Below are 17117 nucleotides of genomic sequence, written 5' to 3' on the forward strand. Positions count from 1 at the left end.
TTATTATAGAATCATAGAATCATAAAATAGTTAGGGTTAGAAAGGACCTCAAGATCATCTAGTTCCAACCCCCCTGCCACAGGCAGGGACACCTCACACTAAACCATCCCACCCAAGGCTTCATCCAACCTGGCCTTGAACACCACCAGGGATGGAGCATTCACAACCTCCCTGGGCAACCCATTCCAGTGTCTCACCACCCTAACAGGAAGAATTTCCTCCTTATATCCAATCTAAACTTCCCCTGTTTAAGTTTGAACCCGTTACCCCTTGTCCTGTCACTACAGTCCCTGACAAAGAGTCCCTCCCCAGCATCCCTATAGGCCCCTTTCAGGTACTGGAAGGCTGCTATGAGGTCTCTACGCAGCCTTCTCTTCTCCAGGCTGAACAGCCCCAACTTCCTCAGCCTGTCTTCATATGGGAGGTGCTCCAGTCCCCTGATCATCCTCGTGGCCCTCCTCTGGACTTGTTCCAGCAGTTCCATGTCCTGTTTATGTTGAGGACACCAGAACTGCACACAGTACTCCCGGTGAGGACAAGAGAACGGTTCGTTTATAGATTAATTATAGAATGGCAGAATAATAATGCTTATTATTATAGAATGATTTGATTTGTAAGGGATCTCAAAGCTCATCCAGTTCCAACCCCCTGCCAAGGGCAGGGATACCTTCCACTAGAGCAGGTTGCTCCAAGCCCTGTCCAACCTGGCCTTGAACACTGCCAGGGATGGGGCAGCCACAGCTTCTCTGGGCACCCTGTGCCAGTGTCTTACTCTTATTAAATAAAACTGTTGAGTTGCTTTATTTATGTTCCTAAACATTCAGTTTATTTCCTGTTCATGCAGGTACTGAGCTCCAGCCAGCCAAGAGATGGACCTCTTGGTATACTGGGCAGTAGTCTTAGTGTGGAACAACAGAAATTGCTGAACAAACTAACAACAGTTCTGAAGGCTCGAAGATGTACTGATTTTAACAGCAGAGGTATTGTAGTCTTGATAAAATGTCTCTGTCCAAATGTAAGTAACAACAGTTCTGCACTTTATCCTTTAAGATGCTAGCTGTAACAGTATTTTTATCGTTCCTGATTAGTGTAGTTTCTGAAATCCTTGAATTACAGCTGTAGTAGAATAATGGTGTGGTGTTGCATGTAAATATATTTAAAACCTGGTTACTACAATAGGATGCTTCCAGGGGAGCCACAGTTCAGCAGTATATTTAAAATCCCTATGTCCTCCTCAAAGTCTGTGTACACTTCTTTTACCAACTTAAAGGTCTCTGCTCATAGGAGACACTATAAGATTCTTATCTTTCAGAAACGAGTCTTAGGCAGATGGTGGTGCCTTTAGAAAGAGCATGTCATCGAGTAGAAGTTGGCAGTTTTCTTCTCACATGCTATTTTGCTTCAAATTTGGTTCTTCATTAAGATGATACAGCCAAATTATGGGGTTTGGGTTGGGTTGGTTTTTTTTTTTTGTTCACCTTTGGGGAGAATTTTGTCTTAATCCCTCCTATTAGTTGTTCTTTGGAGTGCTGCCTTTCCTGCTTGTGAAAGAAATGCTAAGGTTATTTTCCCCTACCATCTTTCACATCTTGATTGTTACTCCAGGATTGTGAGTTAAGTTCTGTTAGCTCTGAGTTGAAGCTGTGGGATCCCATAGGAAGATTCCTGTCAAAGTTATATTTAACTTTAAAAGGACTGGAAAAAAAGGTACTATCCTGTAAACCAGAGCCTTCTCTGAAGATGTGTTAGCTTAGAACTATAAAAGTACGACTTCTCTTTTTCACAGCAAGTATATGTTGAAATCCACAAATTTTCTCATAGCTCTCCTACTTAATCATATCTTAGTGTCAAAAAATTCACATACTTGTGCTGAAAGAGTGGCTGATAAATTATTATAATTTGTTTATTCTTTAAATGGTGATTGATTGCTTTTCAGCCAGGCATGCTGCTGATTCTTATGTGCTTTTAGTTCTACTGATGTCATCTTTTTCCTAGTAACTCATCTCATTATCCCTGATGTTCCAATGCCAAAAACAGTCAAATGTATGATGGCTATTCTGACTGGATGTTGGGTCCTCAAATTTGAATGTAAGTATTAACTGTATGGGATTCTTTGGTTTTTTTTGATCACAAATTGTAAATGGGATTCCAGAGAAAATTTCCTTTTCTAAACCAGCCCTAATATCATTACTAGCTTAACATAAAGTGTGAGGGGTTTGGTTTTTAAACTCCTGAATGGAATGACAAGAGAATTAACTTTAGATACAACTGTTCCTTCCTTGGCAAATGTGTGCATTTCATTGTTAGATGTAATGGATTGGTCTTACCCTAAGTATCAGTAGGGAGTGAATTTGTTTATTGCTACATTAACAGTGATTTGAAAGATTATGGAAAATACCCTGGGAGAGGAGGAAGGAATTTATTAAACCCTTGGATTTCTTATAAACAGCTTCCCTTGAAATTGATAGGAAAGTTTTGCTTGGTCAAGGCCTGTAGGAAGGTAAGGTGTTGCCTGTTTACGTATAAGCTGAGATCTGTTGAAAGTTAAGGTTTCTAACCAAAGTTGGGCTGTCATCATAACCGCTGTTTGTACTTTCCACCGAAGTTATTAATAACTTTGGTTATAAAGAACTTCAGTTTCAGTTGAGAAAATTGTCAGGCTTTATGCAGGCTCAGGCAGATCAATTGTGTATGTAACTTTCAGTACCCATTTCTGTATGTGTGAACCCAGCAGACTGGAGTACTTGTCAACTAAAGTAGTAGTCTCCAAAGAAGGATGATTTGCACAGTGTCCCTTCAGCATGTGAGTAGTTTTGATGTAATTTCTCATGTAATTTGTAATTAGTTTTCATACAGTGTGTGCTTTCTTGAGCAGCTGTTCAGTGGACTTGCACCCCAAATCTGCTTTTAATTCTTTCTAATATATTTCTTAGTATCTGCTCCCACTATAGTTGTAAAAGCCATTTTCTTCCCCTTGACCTTTATGGCTAAGTCCTTTTAGCTACTAAGTACCCTACAAATGAGTTAATTATCCATGGAAAACTCAGACAAATATCATTCCGGTTTTCTACTGTGTGACTAAACATCAGAATATAAGGATTCTTTAATAGTCTAAATTTTCCAGTCACTGATGTTTATGAAGGTACTGCTTAAAGCTTCAGAAGTTGCATACTAGTTTTTCAAATAAAGCACAAATCAGACTCTTGAAGACTGGGCTCTTTTATTCAGAGTGTTCCTGTGGCTTCCAGATAGTATTTGTTCCATGCTTTTTTAAAGGGTCTCTTGAATTACTGTCCCTTCAGAAATGTTTTCTGCAGCATTGGCTTTGTTTGTAGCCTTATGACAGCTTGCAAAAGGAAAACATTGTATTGTTCTTGTGCTGTGATTCTTACAAAACGTAGCAGCTTCTTTTTGAATGTAACATGGAGAAATACTGTTTCAAGCAAGCAGATGGATTTAATAAACTCCAGATGCTTTGTTGGGAAGCAGAAGGGAGACCTGTTTGGAGGTAAGGATGCAGGAGAAAACTCGGAACACTTAGAAGTGATGTTTGGGTTGTGTGATGGGAAAGGGTGTGTTCAGGTGCTCTGGAACAACATGCTGTTTAGCTGACTGAATAACCTGTTTCTGTGGTGTGTCACTTGGCAGGTTCTTGGCTTCACTCAGATCAGGAGGTCTGCATATCTTCTATCATTCTGCTAGGATGGGTTTCCTGTATTTAATTGTATCTTTTTGCTGGTCAGATGCTTAGAAAAATTCACCTGAATGGTAGGGAGATTTAATTAGTGAGACCCGAATTTAAATTTTCGTGGAAGAACTTTTATAAGAGATTGGAAAAGAAAAAACAGTGTGGGAGTTATTTGGGGACTATTTTCATATTTTTTGTTTGCACCTGACTTTTATGTTGTTAGTACTGATTAGTACAATCCTCGCTGCTAATGCTCCCGGCTTAGTAAGCAACATACTACTTAAAAGCGAGTGATTCTCCTCCCTAGTGGGAAATGTTTGTAATAACTCATGGGGTCTGATGCAGCTAAGTGCCTGTAATTAACAGCACCACTCCATCTGTTCCCACCAGTCTGTTATTAGTCTTCTTCAGAGTCATTACAAGTTAAAGATTGTTATAACAAATAATGGGACTCCTGCTGATGGAACATGTGTCTAGGAAAAAGAAGTCTTTGCTTTTCTGTAATTTCTGTCAATTTTTGCCTTCTATTTGTTTCCTTAAATGTGATGCAAATAAACTTCCAAAAGTGTGCACATATTGTGGCTTACTTCTGTCAAAGCCACTTTAAATAAATTGAAGGAGTTGCTCAGTGATCTAAACTGTTCAAAACCTTCACTGAACTATTTGAGAAAGCAAAGCTCAGTGTAGCACTTACTGAACTGCTGACTCTGCATAAGTCAGCATTTGATTTTTTTTTTACTACGAGGCAAGCTGCATTTGTCTGTTATTTCTAAAGTTACATTTATAGCCCATACATAATTATACCACCTTTTTAAAAAACATCACATGCTTGCAAAACCCAGTATTTCATTTAGGAGTGTATTTCTTATGTTAACTTTTCTGTTCTAACAGGCTTTCAAGCTGTGTTTCTTTAATAAAGAGCAATTTGCTTTTCTTGTTTAATTCTACAATGCTTCTTTTTACATGTGTCTATACACACAGATAAAGCATCCATTAGTATCAGTGGAGAGGAAATGGAGAATTTTCTGAGCTAAATGTAAGGTCTGTAAGTGTTAAAGAGCCAAGGTTTAAATACATATCTTCAGTTTTCAGGTTCTCTTTTCTCTTCAGGTAGATTAGGATGAAAGGATGCCACCACTGAGCAGTTTTAGATCTTCACAGAAGAAAAATTTCACCTTATCAGTTGCAGTTCCATATTTTCCATGTATATAATACACTGTCAGCAATATATCCACTTTCAAAGCAGCATAGGATTCAGTTGATACACTGTTGTCACGGTGCTCCTTGCCCTTGGCCATATCTTTCATTGGTTTCATTATTTTATTGCCTTCATTATTTCTGAGATTGTAATAGGGCACAAAGTCGCGTATCATTATCCTTCTGCAAGTAGGCTGAGACAAAGATTCAAGTATCACTGTATTTCCTCTGTGCTTTTTATAGAGCATAGAATAATGTAATTAAAACCAGCAGAAGTGTTTAATAGCTTTTCAGCTTGTTTTTTCTTAAACTGATTGTCATCTGTTAGAGCAGGGGATGAAAAATGATCTTGGTAATGATACACATTGGAACAAGCTTGTGTCAGTCTTTGCAGTGAAGCAGCTAGCATCTGATTGCTTATTCCTTCATTTGTTTTGCTTACCTGGAGCAGCGGCAATGATTCAGCTCTGATCATATAAAAGAATGCAAAATCTCCCTGCTTTTCCTGTAAGGCCCCAGAACAACTGGGAGTTGACTGGAGAAGCTAGGGAACTGCATGACTGATGTTTTAAGTTGAAAACATCTTTCTGAATTTCTTGGAGCAATATGCCCATCCTTGTTTATGCTGTTAGACAGGAAAAGTGCAAAGCTATTTGAGCTGACTGCTTCTCAGGCCCCACTGTCTCTCTTCCATGCATGAACTTCCTTCAGGTAACAGGTTGATACTCAGCAAAGCCCTCTCTCCTGAAAGCACCTCAAAACTTTTCATCAGTGGAGTTTCATGCTTCTTTTGCAGTTGGAGGCTTACTTCAACTGCCTCCTTCTACAAAAAGACTCAGCTCTGTGGGATGTGGTTGAAATCTGTGTATGCACATAGCGTACTGGGTGTAAAGCCGAAGGGAATGCTTCACATCAGCAAGGTCTGAATGTCTGCACTCCTGTAGTGTCTGCAGCTTCTGGAAAAGAGGCAGCTAACAGTTTTGTTTCAAATTCAGCACAAAGTTAGTCTGTGAAGCTTTTGGGGTTTGCAGAGGAGAAAATAGGGTGAGAATGTCTTAAAGGTGGTGTTTGCCCTTTGTCTGCAGAGCTAGGAAGTGGGCTGTCTTGAAATAAAGTCTGCAGGAAAAGGAAACCAGGTTTCCACTATTCCCTCTGTTCTAGGTCATCCAGATACTCAGTTTTTCATATTAAAAGTCCTTTTGCTCTAACTCACTTTTGGTTTGAAGAAAACATTGTATTAAGGAAGCCCATTGTAAGGAAAAGGATGGAAAATACTAATTTAACAGTATGTGATGGGATCCAGAGGATAAGCATACTTAGTGGAATTTAACATGACCCCTCCTCCTTACCTCCAGTCACCTCTATCAGTCTAGAGGACACCTGTGGCAAACATTGATTCCTTAAAGAAGTTAGGATGCTTGGGTGTTTAAATGAAGTAGTGATTTTCATATTATATGCTCCTAGCATCTGGGAATTGATGTTTAAGGACTTCCTAAGTATCTGCTCCATCATGTTTAATAAATATCACCTGGGTAACTTGTTAACTACCTTTCTTAAGCCGATTCATTTTAGTCTGTGCAGCATCTTGTGTCATTTCTATGTGTTAGAAAAATGGACTGCTCTTGTTTAACCAAATGGGATCTCTACCTCTGTGAAAATCTCAGATTCTGAAGTTACTTTGTAAGAATATGAGACAGTTCTTCTCTGTGCTATAGTAGAGACCGGTAATGCTGTTGATGAGAGCAAATTGAAGCTAGCCATACCAGATTTCCCTAAGGCTTTCTCTCAGTCTAGATTTCTTCCTTTTCTAGGAAAATAATCTTATCAGGCTTTACTCAATCTGCATGTAAACTGAGGTGAGGAAGTTTCAGTTGCAATCTACTAGATCTTGGATGTGCAGCATTTTATCTTCTTTGTTGCTATTGTGTATTTCTGAATTACCTTTGGTGTTCTAAGAGATTTTTTGGACTAACCCCTGCTCTTTGCTTTATTAATGCAAATCCAACAAAACTCCACTAAGGCTAATTGAGTTGCTAGGAGCTACCCCTGGGTATCTGTGGGTGATTACAACTTGTTTTCGGCAACCAGTTCTTTTTATACTCCATCCTGTTTAAATTGTTTTTGCTGATGCAGTTAGTTTCATTATAAACCAGTGCAACTGACATAAATAAGGATTATAGGGCTCTGATCTTAGATTTTGCAAATAATGCTGTTATTTATACCGGCACTAGTAGCTTCTGTTGTATCAAAGGTCAAATAATGATACTGTTAGGGTGGTCACCCTTTAAGCTGCTTGCTCCATTATATACCTGAAGGTGAGAAGGTAGGGGCAACTGTTCAGTGAAGTAATAAGGGCCAGTGTAAGTATTGATGCTTTACTATCTTGCTAATAATGGGGGAAAAAGATCAGTATTCTCTTTGCCAAATGTGGTAGCAACAAGCTAAAATGTGGTTGTATTAGGCTAAAACTCCTTTTCTGCAGTATTTTCTAGGCACTTGAAAGCAGGCTTGTTTTTCTGCCAGCATTTGGTGCAAATGATTTTGTTTACAAATCACAAGTGTGAAATCAGCTATGTAAGAGGCTTTTGAAAATTCTAACATTCTGTATTTCTAGGGAAGAACCTTGCATGACCACTCTGCACATGTGATCTTGCCCCAGTATGTTTTTCTCTTGGGCAGGCTTTTTTTAATGAGTGCTAGCAAATGAGAATTGGACACTGCAAAACAGCTCTGGTCCACATGGACTGCCTTGCTACATGTCTTTCCTTATAGAATCATAGAATAGTTAGGGTTGGAAAGGACCTTAAGATCATCTAGTTCGAACACCCCTGCCATGGGCAGGGACACTTCCCACTAAACCATGCCACACAAGGCTCTGTCCAACCTGGCCTTGAACACTGCCGGGGATGGAGCATTCACAACTTCCCTGGGCAACCCATTCCAGTGTCTCACCACCTTAACAGGAAAGAATTTCCTCCTTATATCCAATCTAAACTTCCCCTGTTTAAGTTTTAACCCATTACCCCTTGTCCTGTCACTACAGTCCCTAGCAAAATGTCCCTCTCCATCATCCCTATAGGCCCCCTTCAGATACTGGAAGGCTGCTATGAGGTCTCCACGCAGCCGCCTCTCCTCCAGGCTGAACAGCCCCAACTTTCTCAGCCTGTCTTCATACAGGAGGTGCTCCAGTCCCTGATCATCCTTGTGGCCCTCCTCTGGACTTGTTCCAACAGTTCCATGTCCTTTTTATGTTGAGGACACCAGAAATGCACACAATACTCCAGGTGAGGTCTCAAAAGAGCAGAGTAGAGGGGCAGGATCACCTCCTTCGACCTGCTGGTCACGCTCCTTTTGATGCAGCCCAGGATACGGTTGGCTTTCTGGGCTGCGAGCGCACACTGAAGCCTCCTCATGTTCATTTTCTCATCAACCAACACCCCCAAGTCTTTCTCCGCAGTGCTGCTCTGAATCTCTTCTTTGCCCAATCTGTAGCTGTGTCTGGGATTGCCTGCCCTGACCCAGGTGTAGGACCTCGTACTTGGCATGGTTAAACTTCATAAGGCTGGCATCAGCCCACCTCACAAGCGTGTCCAGGTCCCTCTGAATGGCATTCCTTCCCTCCAGCATATCAACCGAACCACACAGCTTGGTGTCATCAGCAAACTTGCTGAGGGAGCACTCAAGTCCATGTCACTGATAAAGATGTTGAACAAGACCGGTCCCAACACCGATCCCTGGGGGACACCACTTGTTATTGGTCTCCAGCCATTGACCACAACTCTTTGTGTGCGGTAATTGATCTGTGACTAAACAAGAGGGCCATTAAAGTGTACTTGCAGAAATCACTCTCTTTAGGGAAAAGAGCATGTTAAGTGAATAAACTTGGATCAACCTCAAACCCAGAAGGTCCACAGGTCTTACTGGCAATAGCATCAAGGAATAAATCAAGATGGGCTGAGATCCTGAGTAAGTTGAATGGTCTTGCTTTATTTTAGAGCAGAACAGACTAGATTTTTAGTCAGGCATGCCAGTGAAGAATGTACAGACTGAATAGGGGAAGGAAAGCAACGTAAGCCTTATCTCTACCTGCGCCTAAAATTCCAGGTGTCTTCTCAAATGTAAGTTTACTTTCCCCTCCACTTTCAGAGAGTTTCTTTAAGGATGTTCTTGTTCTTCCAAGATTCAGCCCTGTTCTGAATCGCTTTTCTTGCATAAGTACTTAAGATGTCCATCTCAGTTTCAGAAGGGAGGTGGCGTAGTATTGATGGTGTCCTGATCACTTTCTAATTAGGATAATAGCACTTCTTTGTTTCAGTCCATTCATTTCAGCAGTGTCTTGGCACCAAGTTCTCACTGGTGGCTTTTCAATACAGTGATGGACAAATGAGAGTCTGTAATCTCAGGAATTCTGGGAAGCAATTTAACATAGCTCCTGTTTGAAGTCAAAGGGTGCTATACTTCTGACTTAAATAGGAGTGCTGTAAGGTCAAGAGAGCTTCTGGGAATGTCCCTGTAAAAGAAGTGATGTACCTTTGAGTACATTATGGAATTTTATTTCCTTTTATGTGTCCTCTTAATCAGCATGACACTCCGTTGGATGGAGAGACTATTAAAAGAGAACTGTCATGTTATTCAGCCACTTACAGATGTTAGCAGCTTTAGAATTAATAATGCCTACTCGAGAAAAAGACCTGGGCTTTACTGAATGGATTCAGCACTCAGTTTTCACAGAAAATAAAACCCCTAGCTGTAAAAAAAAAAAAACAACCAACCAACCCAGAAGTTGGGATTTGCTCTAATCTTCTGTTTGTGTTCTGTTCATACTTCTAATCGAGTATGCTCTAATCTTCTGTTTGTATCCCTACTCATAAGTGTGAAGTTGAGGGGTTTTTTTAGCACCAGGTCATTTGGTGGTGGTTGTGCTGTCTCATAGAAGGATGATAAAGCTTGTACATGCCTGGTGCTTCCAAGTGACACTGAAGCTGAATATGCTGTCTTTGAGAAGCTCAATTTGACTGTTGGAAAATGATAATGCAAAATCAATAATCTAGAAGCAAGTGACTTGACACTTGCTTTTTTTTGTTTTGTGTGGGGAAGGGGGGAAAAAAGAATGGGTAAATATAATTTGTTTATAGATGCATAATGAATTAGGTAGAAACACAACTTGAGGCCTCTGTCATTTTATCTCAAATAATGAGAACAGGGAAATATTTTTTTTTTTTTTAATTTTCTGATTTCTTTTTTATTGTGGTATGTGAATTCGTTAATTCTTTCATACAGAATCTCTTTCTAAGTATGCAGGAATCACTGAAGAGAAATGAGCGACTCGAAGCAATCAGTCTGAACAAAGTCTGCAGTTAACAGACATACTGGTCTCTATCACTTAAATAAATTACTTTAGCTCCCTTCTTCTAATTAGGAGGTCTTCCATGGATAAATATTCCTTGACTGTTCACCTTAGGTTTGTAAGCACCTTCCTCAAACACTGGTTGCTAACTGTCTCAGTTTTCTGAATATATAGCTAGACCATGATTCTGATGATACATGACTTCTGTCATTCCTTGTTCCTAAAGGTCTTTTGCTGTTACCTTGTCTGTACTGTCTTGTCTCTTTCCAAGCGGTACTCTTACTACAGATTGGCTGTGCTGTTGGTGGTAAGATTGCCATGAATTATTTTGAAGTCTGAAACACCATCTCTTCAGAGCTTGAGGATTCCAAAGACTGACTTTCCTCTTTTGCTACCTGTACATAGACAGTGTTAGATGAGACTGCTTAAAGTGTCCCTGAGCACCACATAGACAGTGTTAGATGAGACTGCTTAAAATGTCCCTGAGCACAGTAGTTCCAAAAGCATTTGTAGTTATCTCTCAAATATGACAAGACCCATGAGTCAGAGCAAGTTCTGCTTCTACATCTTGCATGAAAAATATGTTTGGGAATTGAAAATGTCCTAGTTTTCTACCACCAAATACCACAGAATCCGTTGCTCCACAAAGGGCTGTGTGTATGGTACATCACTTCTTTTACAGGGACATTCCCAGAAGCTCTCTTGACCTTACAGCACTCCTATTTAAGTCAATATGGTCTAACAATGTTGCCCCTTGACGTGCTTATGTTAAAGGAAACACCTGGGCACTGAGAACTTACATTCATGGCTTTTTATCATCAAATACCTTTTGTGCCACAAGTCTGTTAAGACACAGATCTGTTGTGATTCTAGCTGGTTAAGAAAAGCTAAAATTAATCATCGAATCATAGAATAGTTAGGGTTGCAAAGGACCGTAAGATCATCTAGTTCCAACCCCCCCCCCCCGACATAGGGGTTTAATAATCAGAGCACTCATCATGCAGACACTAGCTAGACAGATGGTCTGTTTGCATGTTTCCGATTTTTCAAGGAAACAAATGTTTATCTTGTGGTCCTTATAGATACCATGAAAACAGGATGGGTAGATAAGTTTCTCTTCTTGCTCTCTTGCTTTGAGGTATACAGATTCCTTGGAGAACTTTGCAGTGAAATAGATGGACATATGTATGCATACAGTCATAACCTATTTTTCTAACATAGACATTCCACTAACAGTCACTTTCATAACATTTAGTTTCTCAGGCAAGTAGCAGTACAAAAAGAAATCGTAGGGTTTTTTTATTCATTCAACCTTTTATTACTTTCATATCACATTTGCTTCATTTGCTAATGCTGGCTCTGGATGCTCAATTTGTGATGTACTTATTGTATAAACCCCTCAGCTATAGTGAAGCTTTAGGTAGTGAATGTCCTTGAAATAGAGTTTTTGATTGCAGATTGAAATAAAACATGCTCTTAATGAATGGACAGTTCTGTTCTTTAGATGAGATGTTTTTTCCTTTATTATAAGTGGCACCCATTAACATCTATATTTTCTTGGAACGAAAGAATAGCTGTGTAAGTTAGAAACTGACACAGGAAGTCTTGTTGAGTTGTGATGATAAAAAATACTGAAATAACTAAGATTTATTTTTGAGTTATGAGTGCTTTGAAAATGTATTAATTGCTGTTACCAGTAATGAATATGGAAGTTGCTATTCTAGAAAATACATGACTAGGTTGCTTTTCCAGTTCATGTTAATTTTTCTCGAAGGAATGAACTACTGCAAATAATCAGTCTTACACCTGTACATGGAGGGATATTTGCCATAGTATTCAGCCAGTTTTGGTTTTCTGTATAGGTTTACATTTATTGGTTTAAGTACATTGGAAGACTTCTAGTCATTAAAATATGAATTCCCATTGCATTGTGTGAGTTTACGTGAACTGGTAGTAAATTGTTAACAGTTGGCTATCAAGATCTCTCTACATTAGATAATTCCTATCTATTGGCTACTTACTGCCATGGTTTCCAATACTTTTGTCAGTGATACTTCTCTTTATAATCTTGTGCTTTCTTCCTTTTTAGGATCAGCCCCTCACATTTTACTTCTGATTTTGTTAAGTTTGTATTTTTTACTTACTGTGGGTTTCATATTTGTACAGTGAAAATAAGTTGCCTGAGTAAGAAATGCTATGCAAGGCATGAAGTGCTACTTTAACAGTTACCAGCACTGACAGCACTGTAAATCCTCATGGAGCAGTCTAAAGAATTAGCTTTGGAAACCTTTTCTTGGATAATTTTTATTAATGAGTGCAGTGTATGTGTAGGCAAAATGTTCCATCCTCGAATGGGTGACCACAGCAATCTCTCTTTCCAAAGTGAGGTCAGGTAGTACATTTAAGTGATGTTAGCGACACATTAGCACATTCTGTATTGGAAAAAAATAACTAGGCTTAAAACAAGGTAAAAACATGTTGACTCTAAAAGACAATCTCATTATGCAGCAGTGGTAACAAAAATGAATGCCACTGTTAAACCCTAGCATAAATCTCTAGTTTATGCTGATCTTGGAGATCTTGAAATCTCATCTGATTTGTTATTTGAGCCCATAGCCATTCAGAAGCCAGCTTTGTGCTTGCTTTGTAATTGCTCTTTATCAGGCAATTGCTTCTATTTCATAACTGCAGAGTTGGTTCTACATGTTGGGTTTAAGCTTCCAAATGATCAGCAGTTTGACATTTGACATTAAGTGGTTGACCTTTAGTGGGTAAGAGGAAAAGCTAAAAACTCCCAGTGTTCACAGCACTGGTTTTAGTGTGATATTACTTCTCCCCATCTAACTTGCATCTTCAGCGTGGTTGGAAATGTTTTCAAGTTTAAAGGCAAATTTCTAAAGCACACAGGCTTTGATGCTATGTGGTTGCAATATTTTGCATTGTGGGTAATCCTTTTATCTTAGTGCAACTCTTGAGTCCCTAAAATGGCATGCAAGCCTCTGTTAAAACATGGGGTCTCTAATCTTTGCCTTCCCCATTGCGGTTTTTGTAGGGGTACGAGCCTGTCTACGAACCACAGTTCGAGAACAAGAAGAGAAGTATGAAATTCAAGGTGGCCCACAAAGAGGCCGGCTCAACAGAGAACACCTGGTGGGTTTTATTGCTTGAGACAGATTATTTTAATGACTTTTGGTTCATGCATTTTTTTTGCCATTTGCCACATGTAAAGGTGCAGTAGATGTAAAAGTTTAATGTGGTCTAGTACAGAAATTTGATTATGTGCAAGGTGATGGAAAGAACTGCGAACACCCATAAAGCTGTCGTTTTGCTCTATTAATAGATACGTTGCTATAACCTTGTCAGAGGCTGTGCTACACTCATGGAAGAAGCTGTATGGGACAGGAAGTGATGCTTCATCGGCCTTCTCTGTTTAGCTTTAGAAACTGGTTGAAATTATCTGATGAAAGAAAAAGGGGTTTATTACTTCTTGTTTCCATATAAGGCCACTTTTATATTTAGTTGGGTTAATTTCTCGTTACTTACTGGATTACACTGGAAATGTTCATTAAATGTATTGTAACAGTAGCTGTAAATATTCCCAGCTCACTGTTCAAATCCTTTTATGCTGAAAAATATTTGAACATAAGCAAGAATTTGCCATGTAAGCAAGCTTTTCTTGATTGCATACTTACACTGAGGATGGTACATAGAATCATAGAATGTTCAAGATTGGAAAGGATCTTAAGATCATTAGTTCCAACCCCTGTGCCATGGGTAGGGACTTTTCTAGCTTCCAGTGTTGGTTATTTTAAATGATATCTTTTTGTAGGCACTGATTATTCCTTTCCACTGTTTTCCAGTGTGCTCAGTTGTGATGACCTGTATTTATACTTCCTTTTTTTTCTTTCCTTCCACTTAGCTGCCTAAGTTGTTTGATGGATGTTACTTCTATTTCTTGGGATCTTTCAAACATCACCAGAAGAGTGACCTTGTGGAGCTGGTCAAAGCAGCAGGAGGACAAATTCTGGTTAGACAGCCAAAACCAGACAGTGATGTGACGCAGACAATAAATACGGTGGCATACCATGCAGAATCTACTTCTGACCAGAGATTTTGCACTCAATATGTGATCTACGATGCGTCTTCTAAATTCAAGCCGGAGAAAATTCGTCAAGGCAAAGTCTGGATGGCCCCCTCCAGCTGGCTTATAGACTGTATGATGTCATTTCAGCTCCTGCCTGTAAAATGAGTATCCGTCTCATGAGCAAGGTTTTGAAATGTGGTGGGTCTGGAGCAGTTGGGACACTCTGGTAAACATTGGTCTGCAGCTATGATCTATCTTTTGCTCTTGGGAATACAGGAGAGATCTGACCATTTCAATAAGTTGCTAAAATCACTGAAGGGCTGGAATAAGAGAGATAAATATACTGCATTGAAAAATGTGCCTTGGGTTCTTTAATATGCTTTGGTTTTGCATTTAACTTAACTGTAATAATCACTGACATTTTGTAACTAAGATTGTGCATAATGAAACCTTTTTCATTCTTGATTAGAACCAGCCCGTTGTAAGTAATAGAGCATGACCCCATTTATTTTGTGTTTAATATCCATTGACAGGGATCTGCTGCATGCGTTATCTCATCTGTCAGATGACATGTGATGTTCCTTAAAACATCCTACAGCTGGATTTTGAAGGAAACTCTTGGCATGGGACAAGCCTTATAGAAACTGGAGTTGAACTAATAGCCTGAATTTGAGGCAAATGATTTTTGAAAACACTGTCTTTAAAATTTAATCTCGGTCTAAAATTCCTAATTAGAATTAGAGGAATGCCTTATTCACGTCTGTCCTCTTTAACGCTTGTAAATGTGTAACTTAAATTCTTTTCTATTTTCTGAAGGTTTTTAAGCGTCAGGATTGGTATTTAATTATAATGAAAAATATTTCTGTAAGTACGGATGGTTACTATCATGGTTGCTTAAAAAATTGATGCTCAAAAGAATTGTGCCTCACTGTGCACAACTATACTTAAACTTAGCTGTCTACATTGGAACAATATTTGATTCTTTCATATTTGTTACAATATTTCTCGTAATTGATCATAAGCTATTGTCAGACTTCTTCAGTCTGTGCTCTTATGTCATGCATCTTTTGTATTGTCTTTGCAAATACATAACTGAAAAATGGTGTCTGTAATAATAATGACAATGACGATTGTGGGATAAAACAAATTTTCTTGTGTTTTGCTTTTGTATTGCTTGTAATAATTAAAGCTTTTGGTGCCAGTAAGCTTGGAGTATCTTATTACATGAGCTTAGCTGCAGAGTAAGTGCACAGTGCACATATATCTCAATAGGTAAATGGAAATATAAGTGCTTTTCTGTGAACGTGATACAGCTGTGAAGACAGCATATCCATTTGCAAGAGCAGCTCTTCAGAGTTGTTTTCTGTAACCATTGCCATCGGAGATCCTATGCTGATTTCCAATATGCTGTGTAGAACTCTTAGAACTGTACACTTCAGGTGTAAAAGGTTTAGTTTTCAATAGGATCTACTAGACTTCAGTAGCTGGAGTATCTTGATCTATCACTTGTGCTACACTGAATTATTGCTCTTCACTAAATGCAGTTCTCAAGTACTTGCACATCTGTGTGAGCAAGCAAAAATGCCACGAGGCTCATTAATAAATGGAACAACCTGCGGTATTAATGTTTGGGGGTTTTGTGCAGATAAATACTGGCAGCAGATAAGGTTCTGAGTCAATACTGTGTGGACTCAGTCATTTATTTGAACAATTGTTGCACATTTTAACTTGGTGTTTCGTAGCACATCAATATACCAGATGTAGTATTCTTTGCACAAGTAACAGTGAATCTCTGCAAAATTCTGAAGAATGGAGCTTTTCTGTTGTGTACCAGAAAGGCATTTGGCCCATCAATAATACTGCTCTAGGTTCTAAAGTAGTGGCAGCAGAGGGACAGGTTTCAAGAGCCATTGTTCCTTGGCAGCTGAAAAGAAACTCTGTTAGAAAATTGCCATTAATTTTTTTTTCTTTTAAGAGACTTCCTGAACTCTTCTTGTTCCTTTGAATAATGTCCTGTTTAAAAAAAGATTTACTATCAACTTGAAGAATTCCTCCTTATCATATTGAGGAGTGATCCTTACTCTTCCTATTGAAATGTGCTCAAGATTAACTCTGGCCCATCTCCTTCAGGTCTCTCAGCAATTCGGCGTTTGAGTGTGATAAGCTTGTGTAAATGGACATGTTTAAAGAGCCTCACAGAACCACAAGGAGGTAGACTTTGATGCCAGAGCTACAGCAGGTATCAAACACTACTGAAGCAACGGGTACACACACAAAAAGAGATCAGTGACACAGACCCTGCTTAATTCATTCTTGCTAATTGTTGAAGCCAGAGAGGTAGCACTTAGAATCATAGAATAGTTAGGGTTGGAAAGGACCTCAAGATCATCTAGTTCCAACCCCCCTGCCATGGGCAGGGACACCTCACGCTAAACCATCCAACCCAAGGCTTCATCCAACCTGGCCTTGAACACTGCCAGGGATGGAGCACTCACAACCTCCCTGGGCAACCGATTCCAGTGTCTCACCACCCTAACAGGAAAGAATTCCCTCCTTATATCCAATCTAAACTTCCCCTGTTTAAGTTTTAACCCGTTACCCCCTGTCCTGTCACTACAGTCCCTGATGAAGAGTCCCTCCCCAGCATCCCTATAGGCCCCCTTCAGATACTGGAAGGCTGCTATGAGGTCTCCACGCAGCCTTCTCTTCTCCAGGCTGAACAGCCCCAACTTCCTCAGCCTGTCTTCATACGGGAGGTGCTCCAGTCCCTGATCATCCTTGTGGCCCTCCTCTGGACTTGT

General features: G+C 39.5%; 1 protein-coding gene across 2 annotated transcripts in view; it reads left to right on the forward strand.

Moving 5' to 3' along the window:
- Window positions 1–15521, forward strand: part of BARD1 (BRCA1 associated RING domain 1) — a 48852-nt gene extending 33331 nt beyond the window's left edge. For both annotated transcript variants that reach the window (XM_065669743.1, XM_065669742.1), the window contains exons 8-11: window positions 845–980; window positions 1996–2088; window positions 13285–13382; window positions 14152–15521. In XM_065669743.1, the coding sequence (XP_065525815.1) occupies window positions 845–980; window positions 1996–2088; window positions 13285–13382; window positions 14152–14481 (657 nt within the window). In that variant the 3' untranslated portion in view covers window positions 14482–15521. The remainder of the gene's footprint in view (window positions 1–844; window positions 981–1995; window positions 2089–13284; window positions 13383–14151) is intronic.
- The last annotated feature ends 1596 nt before the right edge of the window (window positions 15522–17117 follow it).

This window comes from Lathamus discolor, chromosome 3, assembly GCF_037157495.1.
Source record: "Lathamus discolor isolate bLatDis1 chromosome 3, bLatDis1.hap1, whole genome shotgun sequence".
Taxonomy (NCBI): domain Eukaryota; kingdom Metazoa; phylum Chordata; class Aves; order Psittaciformes; family Psittacidae; genus Lathamus; species Lathamus discolor.